This window comes from Chiroxiphia lanceolata, chromosome 1 (assembly GCF_009829145.1).
Source record: "Chiroxiphia lanceolata isolate bChiLan1 chromosome 1, bChiLan1.pri, whole genome shotgun sequence".
NCBI lineage: Eukaryota > Metazoa > Chordata > Aves > Passeriformes > Pipridae > Chiroxiphia > Chiroxiphia lanceolata.
In genome coordinates, this window is record NC_045637.1 from 36539201 (window position 1) to 36560753 (window position 21553).

The 21553-nt window shown below is 42.1% G+C and overlaps 1 protein-coding gene across 1 annotated transcript in view; it reads left to right on the forward strand.

The window, feature by feature from the left end:
* Nucleotides 1-3188: 3188 nt before the first annotated feature.
* LOC116787809 (cytochrome P450 7B1) overlaps nt 3189-21553 on the forward strand; it is a 130188-nt gene continuing 111823 nt past the window's right edge. Inside the window, exon 1 of the mRNA XM_032689743.1 lies at nt 3189-3301. Within this exon, the coding sequence (XP_032545634.1) occupies nt 3204-3301 (98 nt within the window). The 5' untranslated portion in view covers nt 3189-3203. The remainder of the gene's footprint in view (nt 3302-21553) is intronic.

The window sequence follows — 21553 nt, forward strand, 5'->3', positions numbered from 1 at the left end:
TAGAAAAGTAAGCCTTCTTCCTGCCATCATTTATAACACATTATGTCACTGGTGTTTCAGTGATAGAGAATCTGCTCTTGTCTAAGCCTGGGAGTTTAAATCCTTGTGCACATGAAAGCTACCCAGTAGAACAGGCATTTGTCCATGTGCTGTACATAGCAAAATCACACTGTGATGTGTAACATATAGTACAGATTGCAGTATATACTGTTCAAAGTTTATTTTGAGTCTTCTGCATTTTCATAAGACAAAAAAATATGATCTATATCATCTTACAACATTGGCAGTATGAAACATACACACAGTATGCATTTTGAACTGTAGCATATGTACAGAATGTTCACAATTTAAACAGGAGAAATGTAGCTGAGCATCTATCTGTCTATCTATCTATCTATCTATCTATCTATCTATCTATCTATCTATCCATCTAAGCTTACTACCATGGTATTAGGAACCTCTCTGAAATCTTTGGTGTATTCCAACTGAAAAGCCTTCAAAGCTTATCTCATGAATTCTCTGTCCCTTCCCAGTAGGTATTTGCAAATGCCTTCACCTCTCTTGAGCCTGCACTTGTTTCTAGCAGCTTTCTAATCACACAAACAGCACTTGAAGAAATTTGCTAAGGAGCCAATACTACTGTCATGGAACAACAGCAATTACACCCCACCAGTAAGGATAACAACTGGACACAGTTGTATCCAGCTGGAAAGTAACATTATCCTTTTCCAAATATAACAGCATTTGCATTCTTTCTCCTCACTTATGACCATGCTGCAGCGATACCTCCATAAAGATCTCATGACAGCTTGAAACTGAAAATCCCTCCAAGTCTCAAAAAACTAATTTTTCAGCATGAGACCGTATCACTATAAGACTAGCCTTGCACCTTCTGAAAATTAAATTATTTTCCTCTTTCCTGCTAGAGCTACATTAGAGGGAACTGTTCAGCCTCACCCTGTTTCTCCAGTTAGCTGAGATGCCAATATCTACGGATACATCTATTATAATTTTAACTGGTGCGTTATGTGTAAATATCATCCAGTTGGATCTGCATTGACGTAATACATACTATATATAAGACGCCAAACTTAAATATGTTTCGGTTTCTAGCTCTTTGAGAATCCTTTGCTAGTTAAGAATTCAATCCATCCTCTTGGGATTTTTAAAGAGTCGACACAGAACAGTACACAGCATTCTTAGGGTACTTAGGACCTTTCAGGTTCTGTTCTCTGTATTTCAAAATAACACAGTCTTGCTGATGGTGTGGTGCTTTTTGGTGTGTGAGGTGTGGTTTTTGCATCTGCAATTGACCTGACACAGTAACTTTCAGCAAATATGAAAAGTGTAAAATAAAAAAGGCTGTTGTAACCGCTTCACACCCTCTGCCAGAAATACAGTGATCTTCTTGGTGTTTTGATGTTTGATTGTGGATGAGGGCTTACTCTAGCTCTCATAGCTATTTAGTTGTACATGAACAGTTATTTCTCATTAAACTGAACTGAAACACTAAATTTTCACAGCAAAGGTCACTTGTAAAATGAGTAATATTTTACTGCGTAATGTCTTACATCGCAACACATTTCAGTCTTGAATTACTCCTTTTCCATGAATTTACTGGACTAGTAGCTAAGAAACCTCCTGGGATTCCCAAGCTGGGGATTTCAAATATAGTTCCCTACAAAAAGCCCTACAGAACTACAAGGATAACATCAGTTTCTCTTATGGTTTCCCTTTGTGCATTATATTGCACAATAAGGGTTTCTGGTTTTTTCAGTCTCAGGAGGGACAGACAGCTGATGGTTTTAAGCAATAATGACCCAATTCTGAGAAAATTTAATGTGAGACACTAATCAGATTTTTGCTGATTAACACAATGGCATTTCTGAGTATTTAATTGAAATTAACAGGAATGTTTGAGGAAGAGGACACACAGCCCTGATGACTGCAAATGGTCAGAGATGACTCAAGCTGCTAAAAATGATGAAGTCTTTTAAAGTTCAGGATGGCTTTTAGCTAACTGGCTTTTTATCTGCTAAGATGCATTTGGGACTCTACAATTTTGAGAAAATTTACAACAGGGCAAGCCAGAAGACTGAGTGTTGTACAACTTGTTTTCAAGATGAAAGGAATGTATAACCACCAGACATTGTGAAACATATAATGCATGATAATACATGCAGCTGAGTAAGCAAGCTAGGTGAACTTTTTGTCTGTCAGCATTCAACCAAATCACGATTCCAGAAAACGAAGCATCTTACTCCTTCAGTGTGAATTTGCACTGAACGGTATCTTACATCACAGCAACATTTTGGAGTGTACATTGTGCCAAATGGCAGTGGAGCTGTAAGGTACTGCTGCTGCCCTGGTATTTTTTTAGTCCCTGTCCTGCCATGCAGTACCAAACTACCTGGACCTCTGACTCAGTCCACCTCATCCCACTTCCTCACGCTGGGGATCTCTCCATTGCCTCAGTTTTTGGTTTCTCACCTCCTCCGCTCTTCATAACACATCAGAGAGACTGGCACAGTGGGGGACTGGACCCACATTATTCTCATATAGCACAACGCCAAAAGGCAACGCTCACTATTCATATCTCATCCTATCTCAAGCGAAGTTTTATGAAGATGGTGGGGTGTTGTCCTGCTGTTTAAGCGGGGGACACACATCGGTTGTCTGTACCAAAATCGAGGAGAGGTCAACGGGATATCAGAGTCGCTACCCGCCCAAACCCAGCCCCGCTCGCAATGGGGACACGCCACCGCCGCTCCGCCACACGAGCCCCTCTGCAGGGCCCCGAGACCCTCACAAGGTGCCGGGAGAGCTGACAGGGATGGAGGGCGGGGAGGACGGAGACCCAGGATGAAGGGGGGTCTCCGTCCTGGGACCTTTCCGCCACATCGGAGCCTTTCCCCGCGAGCCGAAGGCCGAGGCTTTCCCTTCGCCGCCGCCGGGAGGCCGCGGGGGCGGGCGGGCGCGACCCTCCCCGCGCCGGGCGCTCCCCGGGGAGGAGCCGGCCGGGTCGCACCGGGCCCGCTCGCCAAGTCCGGCTCCGAGCAGCCAAACCCAGCCCCCTGGGCTCGGGGTGGGCGGGGAGGGACTGCCGGCCGGGTTCCTCTCCTGCCGGGAGCGGGAGGACGGGCGAAACTTTCCTCCCCGGCGGCGGCGAGGCACCAGCGGCCGCCGCGGCGAGCGCCGCCAGCATGGGCCCCGACACGCTGCCGCTCGGCACCTACGGCGGGGCGGCCGCCGCCGCCGCCCTGCTGCTCTGGGCCGCGTGCGTGCTCTGCAGGAGGAGAAGGTACCGGGGCAGGGGGTGGACGCCGCATTCCCTCACGGCCGCGCCGCGGGAGCGGGGCCGCCGGGCGGGCGCGGCGCCGCCGAGCCGCGCATTGGGCCGCGCTGTCCCCGCCCCCCCCCGCGCGGGGACGCCCTATCAGCGCCCGGCGGGCCGGGGGCCGCAGTGCCCGGGGGCCGCCGGGGGTGGCGGCGATGGCGGGCCCCGGGACCGCCGGGGGCACCGCGGCGGCAGCTGCGCTCCCGGGGGCCGGGGAGAGCCGGGGAGGTGCGATGGGGGCGGTGGCTCCTCGCCTAGCCGCGGCACGTGGGAGTCTGGTGTCGCCTCCCGTGGGTACGTGGGAGCCCGTGCTCCAACAGGAGGTGTGCACGGAGCACGCATCCAATGCTCCGGGAAGTTTGGCGTGTGTGAAAACATACGTGGCCCTGAGGTTTGCTGCGAACCCGAACGCGAGCTGTTCGTGTAGTAGGACAGCCCGGCGCGGCCCTGGGACCGTCCCGCGGAGCCCGAGGTGCGCAGGCCGTACCTGCGGCCGCTGCTGGGTTGCAACATCGGCCCTCGCTGCCGGTTTTCTCTGTGATGAGTAGCTCGGGTCATGGACATTCTAGTGACTTCTGTTAGTGTATCTCACGGGGTTGCCTTTAGTTTCTGTCAGCTGTACGATCTAAGGAGTCACAGAAGGTACACACGTGTTTTGGGACACTTTAAGAAGAACTTGCACTGTTTTTGAGGGGAAAGAAGTACTGTCTGGAACTATATTTTCTGTTTCTGAATACCTATTACTTTATATACTATCATTTTCGCAGGTATTTATCACTTGATGAGGTGAAATGCTGGATCAAGTTTAGCCAATACTTGATGCTCTTCAATGTCTCTTCTGCAGATGATGATCCCAATGTTTGAGTGGGTTCATCCCATAAGACAAACTGCTTGACAGAGTAGTCTGCGGCTTCATGCTTCAGCTTGGTTTATGAAATGGATAGCTGCTGCTTGACTGGTCACTCTTCCTCCTCCTCCTCCTCATCCCCTCATCTGACTCTCTGTAGACTGGTTCTGGGAGTTAAACCAGCCAACCCCCTAATTGTTTTAATAGCTTTAGTTTGCTGCAAGTCTAGCTCCCGAAAGAACATCAACACAGAAAACAAAAGGGGAGCAGGAAGGGCATGGTCAGGCCAAATGGGATTGGATGTCGTTTTAAGGCTAGAAGTTGTTGTACTGGCTCAGGCGTATTATGTAATTGTGCCTGTCATCAGTTGAAATTTTAGTAAAATTTAAAAAAAAAATTGAATTTTTGAAAATGGAAACAGGCAAAGCTCTTGCTTGTAAAGTTTTCAGCCAGATGTGAATGGTAGGGAAAAAGGATCAAAGAACCCATTTTGAGTTATTTTTATAATCCTTGTGGCTGTGGAGTTTTTAAAGTGCACTCTTTAGAGTCTACAGCAAAATTGTTTGGACATTTGTGCCACAGCAGAATGATATTGTACAGGAGGCCTCAGCAAGAAGGTGTGCTGTCTTGCCCAAAAAAACCAAACTTCTGTTTGATTAATAAACCACTTTAAATCCTGTGCTTTCTCAAAGAAGTGTACAAAGCACTGGCATACAAGCAACTGGAAATAACAAATGGATAAACCATCAACCTCTGTATAGCACAGCCCTCAGCATAAGGGGTTGGTGTTGAGGCACTATCCTGCTCCAGTAAAATGTGCAATTAATTTTTTTTTTTTTTTTTTTTTTTTTTTTTAGCGTGAAGGAAGAAAAAAAATTAAGCATTATCTGGAGAGGTACCTGGGAGCAGCCTGGCTGTCTACAACAGCCGTTTTTGATCAGTAGGAAGAAAAGCTCTACTAAGGGTGCAGCAGATTAAAAAATAGGGATAGGTCTTAGTTCATGCTTCTAAGATTTGGTGCAAGTCTGTGATATCCCTTTGCTTATCTGACCCTTATGTGCTTATCCATCCCCATGTGTCCTCCACGTGTCTCATTTCTTCTTTCCCTTTCTTCTATTTGAATCTAACAAACCCAGGGAGGGTTTGTTAAGCAGCAGGTGAGGCTACCCCTCCCCTCAGGAATCCACTGTAAACATATGTGAACGTGTTGACATAGGGACTGTTGGGAAATTACTGCATAAATAAATGCCAAAGTCAAGGTTGTATTCCTGGATCACACCCATTTGGACAGAAACGCAAACAATATTTGTTTTGTGGCAGTTGTTGCTACTTCATGTATGCATGTGTTTTTATATAAATTAATATATTGCTCTGATGTTAGTATGCTTGTACCAGTGTGCAAACTCTGTATAAGGGGATTGTTGTGTTTAGGGTGCCAATATAAACTTGTACCAGTGTGCAAACTCTGTATAAGGGGATTGTTGTGTTTAGGGTGCCAATATAAACTTGTACCAATGTGCAAACTCTGTATAAGGGGATTGTTGTGTTTAGGGTACCAATATAAACTTGACCAAAATAATAAAATTTGACATCTTAACCACAGCCATGCATGGGTTCCATCAGGATAGGTGCAGTAATCAAATATGTGTATATATAAATGAAGAGTTTAAGTACATAAAAAAAACAACACTAAGTGCTAACTTGCATTGCAAAGTTTGGTATGTTTGTTTTGCTAGATGATGCCTCTGTCGTGCTCCACTGAGGCAAAGCACAGCCACCTCTGTGGCTCCAAGAGTTATACCTCTAGGAGCCTGACAAGGGTTTGTGTATCCCAGAGAAGAGAACTCTTAAGTCCATCACGGATGTTGCTTAAGCAGATGTTTCAGGATTTCACCTTTCTTGGTGTAAGGTGCTTCTGCTTGATTCCTCTCAGGCTGAGTGCTTGTTACTGGAGAAAAGATTTTGTCAGAAGAGGTGTTGATTGACTTAATCTGCCATTGCCTTTTTCTGTGACGAAGTGTAATCTGGCATTACAAAATTTCAGGGTGAGTTCAGTACCGGTTTTCTTCTTAAAGTATTTAGATCTGCTCTTTAGAGACAGGGTAGAAAGGAAGAGGAATTTCCTTTTGTATAAGTATTTATCATTTGAGTGCTTATAGTGGTAATAACACAAAGGAAACTAATTGGAGTCTTTGCCAGGTTTTGTATCACAGATGGTGCAGAAACAGAAGAAGAACAAAAGTTTCCGTAATCACAGAAAAATTTATTTTGAGTTAAACTTCTATGTCAGATGAGCCTCAGTGTGTTCTGCATGCAGCAGAGGGATCTCCCTCTTACTGGTTAATGAGGAAAAGCCTATCTAGGCTGTTTGCTGAGGAATGTATTTTCTTCATAGAGCGCTTCCTTTTTGCTGCTGTACAAAAGTATTTCTGCTATGGCAAAACCTGATGACTTCCTAGGCTGGAGACTGCACAGATTATTCTCTTTTGTCTTTATAAAATGTCTAAGTCATCCCCAGATTTATGTGGGGTCTTTTTTGGTGTTTTCAAACTGTTTTTCAACTAGTTGTGCATGGTCTCATGGAGCAGGAGTTGAGATAGCATGTGAAGCTAACTCCTGCTTGTCTTCCAGCAGTAATGCTGCCCAAGTCAGTGAAGGGCCCTGGAGATCCACAGGGGCTCTCTCCTACTGGCTTCGATAGTTGTAGAACTATTCCACTTCTTCTTGCTCAAATTGATGTTTCTATTTGGTCGCTTTTTTTTTTTTATTATTGTGGGTCCATGACTGCAAATGATCACAGATTGTAACAATCAGTTTGTGGACAAGGCTGGGGTGTTCTCTGACTCCCTCCTTGCAGGGCAGATGCTGATTACTAGGAAGGGGAAGGGGCTCAGGCTGTGACCACAAATTAAAACCACCGTCTTTGGGGAAGGGAACAAAAGGAGAGAAGGGGAACAAAGATTGTTGTGTCTGTATTTATCTATTGAAATTGGATCCTTCTCCTGAGGTTTGAATCCAAAAGTTTTTCAGATAAAGAAATTACAGAGTGAACCTGGTAATACTCATCAGAGGTTTATAACTGCTTAGAAAGTTAACGCACATCGGATGTGAGTTACATCAGAGAAAGGGTTTGCAAAAAGTATTCCTTCTGTAATTCTGTGGCTTTAAAAATGAAAGAGGGTAGATTTAGATTACATATTAGGAAGAAATTCTTTACAGTGAGGGTGGTGAGATACTGAAAGAGGTTGCCCAGAGAAGTTGTGAATGCCCCATTCCTGGAAGTGTTCAAGGCCAGGTTGGATGGGGCTTTGAGCAACCTGGTCTAGTGGAAGGTATCCCATGCTGTGACAGAGGATTGGAACTAGATGGTCTTTAAGGTCCCTTTCAACCCAAACCAATTACTATAAATGGTTTTCACAGTCAGAATTGCTTGTGAGGAATGATACGATAGATGGTGCATCTCTCTGTGGGTCTTGCTGTACAGCAGCATAGGAATTCCCATGCTGTGTTAGATGGGACGTTTACGTTCTACTATGTTGTTTCTGCAGTGCATCACAGTATGGTATTAAAAAAACCCAAACAACTTTAACAGTATAATTGTAGATTAAAGTCAACATAAGAAGAATTACATTTCTCAGAAAGGATTTTGCTGTGACATGAGCTACGGATTTAAAACCTTGTCGGAGCAAAGTGCCTTTCATTTTTCCCTTTTATTCTATTCCCTAAAATACCTCCAATCTATACAAGCATGTTTATCTAAGATACTTTTTCCCAAAATTGCTCTCTTGAACCCAGACAGATATTGTGGAAAAGAATATAGATTTCGTCTTTGCCTTCAAGAACATCTTATCCTTCTCTGTGACAAGCTGTGAGCTTGCTAACAGCTCTCTTACCAAGTGAATTGTAGTTCACAAGATGTCATCAGCCTGTCTTTTTTACCACTTCTGCTAATTTAGGCAATATGTTAAGGTAGTTTTCAGTTGGAGGGAACATCAGGAAGGACAGATACAAAGATATCAGAAAAATCTGGCCTCTTACTTCTTACCTTGCCTTTCTACCGAGGCCTTTTCCTCCATCCTTTTGATTGGAGTTCTAGGGAGTGCATGCAGTTTTCACGACCTCCTTTTGTTTACTGTCATTGTCCACTCTGAAAAGGACTGAAGACTGAAGCTGTTTAAGGCAGAAAAGTAACAGTTCTGTTTCTTAAGTAGCCTTAGAAAACCTTTCTCACCATCACACTTGGGTTTTCTGTCAACTGTTCACTGCTGTGCCAAGATGTGGTGGAAGCTTATTTCTTTGCTTGCTTCTTCTGGTCAGAGCTTAAGTGAAGGTAGAATAAAATGAGGTAAACAAAACCATAATCTTCTCAAGGTGTACAAGAGTCCCTTCACTGGCTTTAGATTTTTCTTATGGCACTAATAGACCTGGAGAGCTGGGGAGCTGTTATGTCATGGATCTTGCACAGTAGCGTGTCTCAAGACAGGCTTTTATTTTTCTTATTATTTTTTCAGTGTTTCTTCTGATGTGTAGTGTGTGTATTATGTACATTTTGGGTTCTGCTTCCTACCAAAACTTTGAAGACGACACTGAAGATGAGACCTCTTTTAGCAGATAATGAACTTTCCCAATAATCTATGATTTACAGTATTCTTTGCTTAAGGTACACTGCCACCTAGCAACAGTTTCCCTTCCCTCCTAGTTTTCTTGACCTACTTTGTTGGGGGTTGTTCAGCTTTATAGTTTGTGCCTGGTCTGGTCTTGATTAGTATCCAGAACCCATCAGTAGATGCCATCGTGGTAAATGTATGTGTGTTGGGGGTGGAGATATTTTTAGTGGCAATAAGAATGGCTAGCTTCAGGTTTCTCAGTATAATACAATAGTTTTTACTTCCTGGTGTTTTTTCCTTAGTGTTTTTTTGGGAAAAGGCCTATAATATTTTTTTTCTCTTGGAATGCGTGATTTTGCTTACTTTTGTTCTTTATTCTTTGGACCAAATAAAATTAAAGAGTGAGAGCTAAAGGAATTTGCTTTCAGCTCTTTTTATTATTCCATTGCAACATGAAGCATGGAGTGTCCATCTAGAGCACTGTATATGAATGTACAGAGCTTACAGAAAGTTCTGAACGATTAACTCTTTTGCTCCTTCTCCAAGCTGATAGTCTTAGAGGTATGAATGAGGACAACCCAAGTGAATACAGAGTGCTTCAAAAATTATATTCATGCTTACCACTATATTTAGAGGAGAAAAGCACACTGGCTGACAAATCTTAGCGGAAATGTTACATATAAAGCCTGGTGTGAAGGAAGACACAAAGGGGCAAATCCTAAGCCTGGTTTTCTCTTACACAAGATATTAACTATTTCTCCTTTAAGCATGATGGCGAATTTTTCCATGTGATGTGTTTTAATCACTGGTGATGTAACTAGAGAGCCACATCATTGGATGACTGATTGGAGTCCTGACCCACAAATCTGTTTGGGCCTTAGGTCCCTCAGCAAGGAGTGACTTCAGTGGGATGCAGGGACTTGGATGAGTCCCAGGCTTGCAGGCTGTCTTGTGGGCTTCCCCTCAGTTCCCCTGCTGTAAATTGGAGGTTAGTGTGGTCTCTTGATTTACGGCTAATGCAGCCGAATGCTTCGCTGGGCACTCATAGAGTTGTCAGAGAAGCTGAAAAAAATTCTTCCATGGTATAGCCACTCAGCGTGTGCTGAGTATCTGTTGCTTGTCCATTCCTTTTCTCCTGTATCCTGAAATATGAGCAGTAGGTGCTGTATTTGTGCAATATTCAGTTAAGCTTGTTGAATCGTGTCAACCACTTTAGTGTTTTGCTCAGTTATATGAATTACAGTCCCAAAAAATTTGTTTGGGTTTTTTGTTTGGTTTGGTTTTTTGTTTGGTTGTTTTTTTGGTTTGGTTTGGGTTGGGTTTTTGTGTTTGGTTTGTTTTTTTTTTTGTTTTGGTGGGGTTTTTTTAGTCTATTGTTTTGATTAAAAATTTGGTCAGGGCTTGTTTTAGTACACTAAGATGACTGTTCTCAGTACTCCATCTAGTCACTTATTTAACTTAGTGCATCATAATGCCAGGGAGTGGGGGAAATACAGAAGCTAAAAGAAACAGCATAAGTGCAATGTTAATACACTATATGAAGTTAAGGAAAATCTCACTGTTAAGTTGGCAGTCTTTTTCTCTTTTATCCAAGTTTTATAGATCTCCTTGGTAGTGGAGCCAGGCTTGGAACACATTTTCCTGACTTCTAGTTTTGTGCTTTAACGTGCTGCCTCTCCTTTCCAAGACACTTACCATATATGTATGACACTATAGCTGTCTGGTAAACTAACTTTTTCAATCATGAGGCAGATTTTGAATTCTGATTTAAAACTTCGGTAGTGTTCTTTTTCTTTTCCCACCGTTTACTGATCCTTCTACAAGAAGCATGTAGGTTTTTAGGCTAATATCCATTTGCATGCCGTCTGGGAGAATTTTGGCTGACTGAGAGTCCCATAAAACAAAAGTTTCCTCTTTACAAACCACATGGAGCTTGGCTGTAGATATTCAGTCCCTTTCTCCACAAACTGTTTTTAATAGTGCCAGATTCTTCTGTTTCTTCTCCTTGTTTGGCACATGTCAGGAAAAAAAAATCTTGGCTCTTGTATAGAACATATCTTGTTTCCTCTTAACTGCTCGTACTTTCTATTCGTAATTCAAATCAGCAGAAAAATGCTATGATTGTGCTTCTCGTGATTTAATCTTGTAGTTCCTAAGCAATAGTCCAATGTTCTTAAAAAAATAGTGCTCTCTCATACTGTAGGCCTAGTGGTAGGAGGTTCTAGCTGAATGCAGTGGATGTGTCTCTGTTGATTTTGGAGAGTGCATGGAGTCCTGACTGGATAGCCTGCTCAAGCCCTGTGGAGGCATGTGAAGAAAGAACAGATGAGCAAAGTGAAGCTAAAATGGGATGTTAAAGGAGTATCCTCTCCACCACCCAGCTGTGCCTTTCTGACACTGCAGTGAAAACCGGGACTGCAACACAGCACCTTGTAGGCTCATTTCCATAGTGGGAGGTTGAAGAAGTGTCTCCTTCCTGGACCACGGCATCCCAGTGACCTAGCAGAGAGCCTGTGTGTGTTTGTCACAAGCTACTAATTTTCCTTGCTGACAACCTTCCTCTGTCTAAGGCAGAGTGCAGCAGCCCTGCTAAGTGTGGTCCTCTGTCTGCTTTATTGTGGCTCCCCAGAAAAATCAGCAAACTGCTAGTCACCTGCACTTTCCTTATCCCATTGCCCTGGATACTTCCCAGAAGTCTCCCGAGTGGTCATTACAAACTCTTATGTCACTTGCTTTGCCTAAAAAGATTGAACAAAATCAGAAATTTTTAAAAGATATATTGAAAAAATGATCATAGAAAATTGATGCATTTTCATTACTTTATAAAGTGATATAGTATTTAGAAAAAAATTATGATCTCATTTCAGCACTGTGTGAGAATGGAGGTTTTGCAATTATTAGCTCTAGCAGCTCTGTTTTTGCTGAAAAAAAAAGAAACCCGAAAGGAACCCATATATTCCTTAACAGCAGGAACTACTGCTGTTCAAGCACAGTAGACAGAACTTATGAAGAACTGGTGATTAAAATTAAGTTTCTGAGAAGTCTGTATTTCAATGTTTTTGTACTCTTGCTTTCCCTTTGTATGTATGCCAGCAGAAGGGTGGATCTGCCCCTTTGTCACAGTGTAATTCTGTGGTCTCTGAAGGCTTTAGAGAGATGGTCTCTAACTTTATACTAGGGCCTCAAGGAAAACCAACCTATTTTTAGAAACTCTCATTTAACCTGGTTAACCAAAAAAGGATGCTTACTGGAGGAAAGGCAATTGCTAGTATCTTCTCAGAGAGAATTTGAGTGACTTCCATTGCTAGTCCATTCATGTGATGCCACAGTAGTGTTCGGTCATCACTTCCCTAGCTGGAATGTACTGCTCTATGTTTTTCTCTTCAGTGCTGGCATGGTTTTTTAGGTTACAATAGCTCCTCTTCAGAGCTTCTGGTGTATGGTAGATCATAGCCACGTTAATTCTCTCCAGCTGGTTTTTCAGCATGAGAAGCTTTGTTAGTTGCATTTGGTAAGCTTCTCTGAAATATCTCAAACAGTGGATTGATGACAAGGCATAATTTTTTCCTTCAGTTGTTCAGGAATTGATCTGCGATATTTACTCAGCTGACTTATACTTCAGTAAGACAGACAAAACCTCCCTGGAAGATTTAATTTTGTTTTTGTGGGTACCAGTATTTGTGAAACGTTTCCAGTGCATTATGTGTTTCTTCCATATTCCTTTCAAAAACTTCTGTTATTCTGTTGGATGGTATTTTTTTCACATTTTTAAAAGATTTCAAGATAACTAGGTTAGTTTTCAGCATGGCAACTATTTTGCTTAAGTAGCAAATTTCCAAGACCTACAGCTGGGGGTGAGGCGTGTTGCCAGAGTCCGTGCTGCAATGTTCCTCTGCGATTCCCATTTAAAATAGCAGCTGTGTAGCTGTACGAGAAGTGAAAATGTCTCTCAGTTCAGGAGTCATCCAAGAACCAATTGTAAAACACGATGAACTGACTGAATTGATATTTGGGAGGCAAAATGAAAGTACTGGGAGGACAGGCTTGTATGTGGTGCTCTTTTTAAGCTTAAATACATGCCTGAAAGATTCTGATTCAACAGCAGTAGGACTGTGTGTATCTGATTACGATATTGTGCTTATAGTGCACTACACAAAAGATGTTTAGGCCTTTCAGTAACAGTTGCCATCAGAGCATACCTGACTGATGCAGATTCATTTCCAGGCCCTGGAACAAGTGCAATAAGCTGAGTTCAGAGCATGGGCTCCTTCAGAGGACCAGAGGAGGGAAACTTGAAGTTTGTGTACTAGCAGCTTGCACGTAATATCCTTTAAAGCCAGGTTAAATTATCTGTCGCCGTTAAGGAGCGACACAGAATTGTTCACAGCAGGACTGGAGAGGTTTCTCCTGTATGTCAGTGTTCAGTGGCTTGGGAAACAGCTGCTTGCGCAGTGTCTGGTTTTGTGGATGAACAGACAGCTCAATTTCTGGCATTGCTGCTTTAAGATACAAAAATGATAATTAAATTTCAAAGAAATCTTGCATATGTGAATGAGTCAGAATTATTTTTTCTTCTATAAGCTGTTTAGTTTCTTTCATCTTATGTAGTGAAAACACTGGTAGATCCTACTTGGTATTATCACATTATGAGTGAAAGGATTTTTTCCATAACCTTTGGACTTCCTCAGATAGAACCACATCAACTATAATAAATTTAGAGCCTTAAAAACCTGTTGTTATGAAGACTTTAAAATAAAACTGTGCAGGCTGTGGCTGTTCAGTGGTAAGAAGCTAAAATAAGACAATGCTGAGATATGTTGGGCTCAAAAGCAAGTTCAGATTTCCTGGCTTCATGATCTCCTCTGCCGAAGGAAACTTTTGTGTTTCTCTCTTGGGAACAGAAGTCCAATAAAGCACCGTTGTTGTGACCTATCCAGTCTTACCTCTCACATAATTTAGGCCATTGCAATGTCTCCTGCATTAGTTACATTAAAAGGTGCTTGAACACAATTGTGCTTAAAATTGTGCATGGCAAGTGTCCTGCCTTTCGTTTATTTTATCCTTTGAGGGATGAATAGTCTAGTGCTAATCCAGTAGGTTGTTCTTACCATTCTGTTTTCACTTTCAGAAAGGGGGGTGGATTCAGTCTCATTAGTGGATGCCTATGTCCTTTTGAACATTGAAAAGATTTAATTAAAAGTGATGAAAGATATCCCACGATGTCATCCAGAACAAACAAACAAGGTAATCTCCCATTCAAAGTATTGAATACTGCTGTTCCAAATAAATACTTGCTTAAAGGCATAAGCAAGCTCATCTGACATGTCTTTGCTTGTGCCTCGATGGCAATTCAGTATAGACTGAGGCAACTTGCTTTTTATGCTTTCTTCCCACCCCAAGAACGTTTGAGTGGACCAGTGCGTGTGCACTGGGTGCTGCTGCTCTGTAGTGTCTGCATTGCAGGCTTGCTTGATTGTTTTGGAAAATAGATCAACCAAGTTTTTTTAACCAAGACTGTGAAAATCAAAGATAATTCAGATGGGACCAGATGAACCAGTGCTTTATTTTTGTTACTTAGACATAAAAAACCCCAAAATCTTGTTTTGTTTTGCACACTATTTCATCATATCTTGTTATTAATAATACCTCTGAGACCATTATTTAGGAGTCAGGCATATGTGTGATCTCATGCCTCCAAATTGTGTTGCAGCAGTTTCAGAGTCTCAAATGCACTGTATACAGTAGAAATATGAGGGATAAAGCTACTTAAACTGCAGTGATGCAATTTTGTTTCATCAGAATGAAAGCCCAGGAAGATTTTTCTTGTAATTGTGTTCAGCACAAGTGTAATGTGCTGATTTGGAACGTCAGATAGTTTCTGTCATCAGATCATGTGAAGAAACCCTCCAGTGTGCATATAGTTGTAACTTTGTAGGTAATTGGTGGTGTTAGAAATGTCCAACAGAGATACGGTTTTGATCCTTGGTTGTTGCATTGAAGAGTGCACACCAGGCTCAGTTCTCAGGGAATGACTGCAGTGTTGGATGACTAGAAGATGGAAATCGCCTTATGTGCTATGATGATGGTGGCTTCCAAAGTGAGGGCTGCCCTAGAATTCCCACATGCACAGGACATTGTCACCCCCCCATAACTTTTTTTCAATGGCAGGACCCAAGGCTCTGGGTAACAAAATCCCTGCTGTTGCCACCTGTGGCCATTTGTACCTCTGGTATCCTATTTAGTCCCAGGTGCATTGATCAGTTGCAGCTAGAGCTTCCACCCTGCGGTGTCAGATACATCTTTTCACTTTTTGTGGCAAATATCAAATCATCTCCTTAAAGACAGCAAGATGCTGGAAAGTCTGTCCTGCTCATGGCAGTCAGTTAATTTCTCAAGATTATGAAAGGGACAGATTAGCTACTTGCCTGCCAAAGTGTGAATTTTACTGTCAAGACAGTATGGAATAACATAGAATCATAGAATCATAGAATGGTTTGGGTTGGAAGCGGCCTTGAAGATCATCCAATTCCAACCCTCCTGCCATAGGCAGGGACATCTCTCACTAGACCACATTGCTCAAAGCCTCATCCAGCCTGGCCTTGAACACTTCCAGGGATGGGGTGTCCACAGTTTCCTTGGGCAGTCTGTTCCAGTGGACACCTCTTCATTTTCCAAGGTTGGGCTGGTCAAAGCAGCCTCATTAAATATGACTTTACCTGCTAAATTTCTTAAAACTGCTCTGTATATGGAAAGCAACCAGCACAGTTGGATTCTGTCATACAGGTAAGGTCCTTAGGCCCTATTGCAATCTGTTGATAATCATTACAACCTGACTGTAGAGTTTGGCTGATGCTTAGCACTAGATTTATGTCACTAAAGGATAAAGTCTGTATTTATCACTTCTCACTTTTTCAGCAGGCTTTATGTTTTGTATCATCCATTTTTTCTGCTAGATATTAGAGTGCTTTTTTTGCTTTTTCACTGATCACAAAATTCACTGTGCTGTATAGTAACTGTCCTCATGAATTCCCATTGCTCTGCTCAGCGGGTGGTAAGCTGGGCTAATGAGACCCTTCTTTTTTCATTTGAGTGGGTTTTGCTAATTGCTTTTATCACACTGGAACCTGTAAAGGGATTTTCTGTAGACGAAATGACAACAAAAAAATGAAGTGCTTTTGTTGGTAAGTCACCTGGCAATTCCTCATGGATCCTCAGCATATCTGTCAGCAAACATGAGTGACTCCTTAACATCCAGTGCCTCTAATTGTCCTTTATTTCCCCCCTGCTCTTCTTGTGTGGGATTTCTCATTTGATGGAGTGAAACCTAAAAGAAGGTTTTGGTGGAGTGCATCTCCAATCAGTATTAGGGAGAATGAAAGAATGAAGTTAAGGTGGTCAACAACCATCAGGAGGAGAAATTTCACTCAGTCTCCTGCCTTGTCTTGTGGTTGTGGCTGGTCTCTTGCTGTCTCAGTTCATACTTGTATCATTGCTTCCATAACAGCTCAGCTCATGTGAGGCCCCTGTCACTTCTGCAGTCCTGAGGGATGAGGACTTCAACACTTTCCCTTCACAAAGGCTCATGCTCCCCCAAATATCTGTTTGTATCCATCTTCTGCCCCCAGTCTTGCTCACTATACTGATTATCAACCTAAGCACTCACCTTTCCCAGCATCATATAATTATTTTCAGAATGAGGGTGGTATAAGGTTTTGTGACCTTCCTAAGAAAATATGATTGAATGAATTTCAAGCCTCAGAAATGAGATGGCAGCTGTTAGTTAGTTAGGAGGAGACAGCCTGCGTGAGTCCTGGGTAGACCTGTGCTCTGGCTTTTGAAGAAAATTTATGTTGAATCTTAATGGAGTTTCCTGAACCATTAAATTTGTAATTATTGATGTTTACAAACTTCACTGAGTTTGTGTTAAATCAGGATATGTTTGGATTATTTTTTTTTGTCTAACTTGAAGCTTTGCCCTTGAGCTACAATGTACTCCTTTCTTATCGTCTACTTGGTGGAGAGTAACTTGAGAGCTTCTTGCCTTTCCTGCCACACCTGCCTTCTGCAAGACTCCTTCCTTCACCCATAGAAGGGATTGGAGCCATTACTATTCTCTTCATTTATATAATTCTGTCATTGCCTTGACATCAGTGTAATCTTCTTGACTGGCTGATCAAACTGATTTTCAACAGTTTTAGACAGGGTAAAAAATTAGTGCATTTAAGTCTTCTTTGATTTTTTCAAGCAGTTTCTCTGTCATTCAGTCTAGCATTTTCTTTCTTTATCTCAAGTCCTTTTTGTTTTTTTTTTTTTCTGTGCTTATCTTTTTCCTTATAAAATATCTACTACAGCTGGTATTTTCTAACCTTTAGACCTGTAATTCTCCTAATCTTATGTCAAAGCAGTTAACAAGTGATAACAGACCCTTATCAGACTTTATATTATTTCAGTGTTCAGCATGACTTTTAGCTTTACTGTAGACATTTGAGATTTTCCACAGATTTCAACAAGCCCAGGATTTTTTTATTTTATATATTTGCTCACAGGATACAGCTTCAATGGTAGCTGGAGCTTTATTATATAGGCAAATGAAATAATCTCTTCTGTAAGTGATATGTGTAGATTTAGCATTTTTTGTGGTTCATGGGACATCAGTAACAACTGAAATACTGTTGCAGTAAGAAAATCTGTTCAAACTCGCAGCAAATCCAGCTGCTGTGGGCTTTCGAAAAGGGAACAGTGCTTTGGTTTGTGGTCCTGTTTCTACCATGAAACAGCTTTGGATTTTGTAACAGAGGGCGATTTGTGTTTTTATTTTGCAGGATGAAAATACACAATAGTTAAGGATGCTTTTGGGAGAACTGCAGACACTGGATTTCTCAGGGACATTTTAAATACCATCGAAGTTTTGCCAACCTGGCTGCATTAGTTGGGCTTGTGATTTGTCTCTCTCCACCACAGCTGTGCCTGCAGAAGTCCCCCAGCAGTGGCAGCAGTACTTGGGGGTAGAGGGGATTGCCATCGTAGCTCTTTCTGGTTGAGGAACCAGATTAGTGTATCTTCAAGACCTATTTGCTTACATGAAATTTACTGACATTAGGGCAGACCAGGCCATACAGGAAGGAGTGGAAATCTTGATGCTAAAGTCATGCAGCCTGACTATGCATGACTTCTTTGCAGGACCTCATCTTCACCATCTCACTGTCTTTACATGGTGACTTACCTCACCATGTAGAGGATAATACTTGCAAGTTTAGTTGGGATTCATAGAAGCTCCCTTGTGTTCTGATTCACTGAATTGCTGAAGTGATGGCTCTTTTTAAGCCTTTGAATCACTTCTGGTTTTAGGGGGACTTGAGCTTTTAAGTGGACAGATCAGCACATTTGACATGCTGAGTCAAATGTGAATTTCTGGTTTGATAGTATGATACAGAATATGCAGTAGCATTTCCTCTCCTTAGTGCTACTAATTCATGAGGGAAAACGTGGTTCTAATTTTATACTTTGAACAGAATTTCAAAGTTCATAGAGAACGAGACCACTTCTTGTTGGTAACTGAGGTTACTTAAAAATAACACTTTCACTTCCATCTACACAGCCATGCTAGACGACAGTTTACAGGGCTGGAGCTGGTTTTAGGTTTCCTTTTATATGCATATGTTTGAACTTATGGATTGCATGGAAGTATAATGGCCACATGGCCCTGATCACAAGGGAACCTTTTTTCTCATTGCTAAAACTGTGAAGCAGTGACTTGTCTCTCAAACTCCTTTCTGGGACTGTAATGCAAGCAGCTGCCTGTGGCTACACCGAGTTGGCAAACTCCTATCTTCTGCTAAGCCCACCCCTTATTTTTCTTCCTGTAAGGTGGCACACTGTGGCAGTAAATCTGCATTATATTGGAAATCTGTTGTTTAAATGTGTCTTAAAATGGCTTTTGGTGGTCTTTGCAAACACATGCTTCTTCTTCCCAACACCCCCCACGGTAATGTTATCCATGCAGGAATGTCCTGGGAAGGTGTCCTGAGGTGTTTCCCATTGGCCTTTGTTAACCCCTTCCTGTGATTGGGTGTTCCTGTAAGCCCCTTGAGACTTCTAATTGGTTACCCTGTGAATCCTCCTAAACCCTATAAATGTAACATCCCCAACAATAAACACTCTCTTGCCTCCTCTCCACGCCTGGTGTGCTGTCTCTGTGCCTGCCATGGGACCACGTGCGTGGGGGGAGGGGAGGGCACCTCTCCCCTCCAACCTCAGGGACAGAAGAAAACCCTGAGAAAACCCCTGGAGTTCCCTTTCCCCATCCTTCAAGACGTCGGAATGGTTCTTCAGATGGAAATGGAACTAGAACTGGGCCGCCCCACGCCGAGGGTGGGGAAAGGGATCCAGAGCACACTTGTGCTAATGAGTCTGATCTGGTGTTGCCCAGTGGGATACTAACCTTTTAAAAGCAGTCTGAAGCTTATTCTCCTTTCATGAAAAGTATAGGGAGGTGTAATTCTGTTGACTTACACAGAACAGTAGTACTCTTGTTTCAGTGCTTGAGAAGGCTGAAGCCTTTAGAGCCTTTTTTCAGTTATAAGCAATAAGATGCAGAACACAGTCAAAGACTTCTGTCTTCCAACTGGGGACCCCATTGTATGTGAATTTTCTCTAATCGTGGCGAAATTAATAACACAGTTGCTAAGTGTTGCAAAGTCATTTTTGAGCCATGAAGATTTTCTGACGTTATAGTACTTCTTGTTTGTTTTGGGCATCTAGAAACTAAGAGAACTTCTTTAACAAAATCCATCCTGAGTTTGTGAGAGCTTCCCACAAGAAGCTCTTCATGTAGCTTTCAGCTGCACAGTTTGTTACCATTGAATTTTTAAGATTTTCTTCTGGTCACTTTAGTACAAGATAGTTCCTTCTAGTAGGAACAAAAGTGTGTGGGTGGTAAAAATAATGGGTTTTTTCTATTGTGAAATCTACCTGTGTTTCAGTGCATTTCTTCCCACAGAAACCAGCTGTGGGGGGAGAAGGAAGGTAAGGTGGGGGGAATCCCAGCATAGCATGAGGGTGAGTGACAGGATCCAGTCAGTGTCTGGGAAGCTGTCTTTATCCTACCCTACAGACAGAGCCACACTGAGCTTAATTATTTCTTTTTTCAAAAGAAAGGACATTTGCCGCATCAGTAATCATTGCAATTTATGACATTGCAATCATGAAGAGTGTAAGTCCTCTGCTCTGTTTTTCCTTAGTATCGGGAGTATCACTTCTCATAATGCTGATGCTCAGCCCTGAACTGGCAGCTTCTACTTCATCTTTAAAATCATTCCTTTCTTAGGCAGTTCTTCCTAAATTAATGAGGACTGTAAGTAAATGGGACTATAACTCCAGGTGAACGAGAAAGGTGTAGGGTAGGTAGTTTATTTGGGATATAATAGGGGATAACTCTTGTTCCGGAAACAAAGAGAGCTCATAAGAAGAGAATGGTAGACTGAAAACCCCAACTATCCTTTGATTACTACCAGACTCAAACATTCCTGTAGTCTTAGAATGCTAATTAACCACAACTGATACATTATGGATGCTTGTAAATAAGTGATTTTCCTTTAACTCTGGTTTAACTCCTGAAGATACTATTTTGGGTGCTTATTTTGATCTAAGCTTTATATTCATTTACCTGTACTGTCTTGTGTCAAAAATATTGATAAATATTTCATGATATATATCCTTTAAATAGTATCAATACATAGGTCTTGTCAGCCTACACCTCTATGACATTTACTTCTAAAAGAAAAAGATCTCATCTTCCCTTAAAACTGATTTCCATTGGTTGTCATTTTCTTCAGTGTCAATTACCATTTGTTACCAGTTCAGACATTTGAAGATCTTCATGTGAAACTGGAAGCACAATCCAACTCCTTTAAAGTGAGTTTGTTTCTTATTAACGTGTTGAAATGAATGTGTTTTCAGAGTTCACAGAGTTCACAGAGCTTGCATTTTTCCTTCTTTTTTTTCTTCTTAAACCACAAAGCATATTAGGGGAACCAAACTGTTACCAGTCTTTGACTTTTTTTAGATTTGTGCTTTGACTCCCCAGCATGACTATGGTGCTGCAGCTTTGGCAGTGCTGGAATCCTGCTGTATGTGTGCTATATTGATGATCTCTAAATCATGTCGTCTGTGGTTGAGTGTGCTGATTCTTGGTACCAGAAGGTCATCTTCAGTTTGTTACTGCAGTGATGGTGCCACATTGGGACTCAAATCACTTCAACAAGACCACTGAAATTATGATGCTGAGTGTTCACCACTAAATTTCATGGCAAAATTCAGTTTATTATTGCATAGTCATATGGCGTTGTCGGAAACTTTAACCTCCTTTTACAGGCTGATTAGTCAAGAGTTCAGTGGGCAGTTAGTCCACACTTGGGATTCCACACTTTGTGTCATCTGCTATGTTTCTCAGCTTTGTGTGTGAGAGCACTGGACATGCACCTCTCCCTAGGAAGCCTAGCTAGTTCCTCACCCTTGTGCTAGTGACAGGGGTACTGTGATGATCCAGCCTGGTTTTTATGTCCTTTGCACCATTCTTGGACTGATGGACTTCACTGAAGTTGCCCATTTACAGCAGGGATTAGGATGATGCCCAGTGTTTCTGGCTCCTGCAGAGCAGAGAGTTCCTCCCTTGTTCAGCAGGGAGCATCCTGTTATACAAGAAGGTTTTGTTAATTTTTTCCTAAGTAATTAGAAATTTATCAGGGTAGAACTCATGTGCAA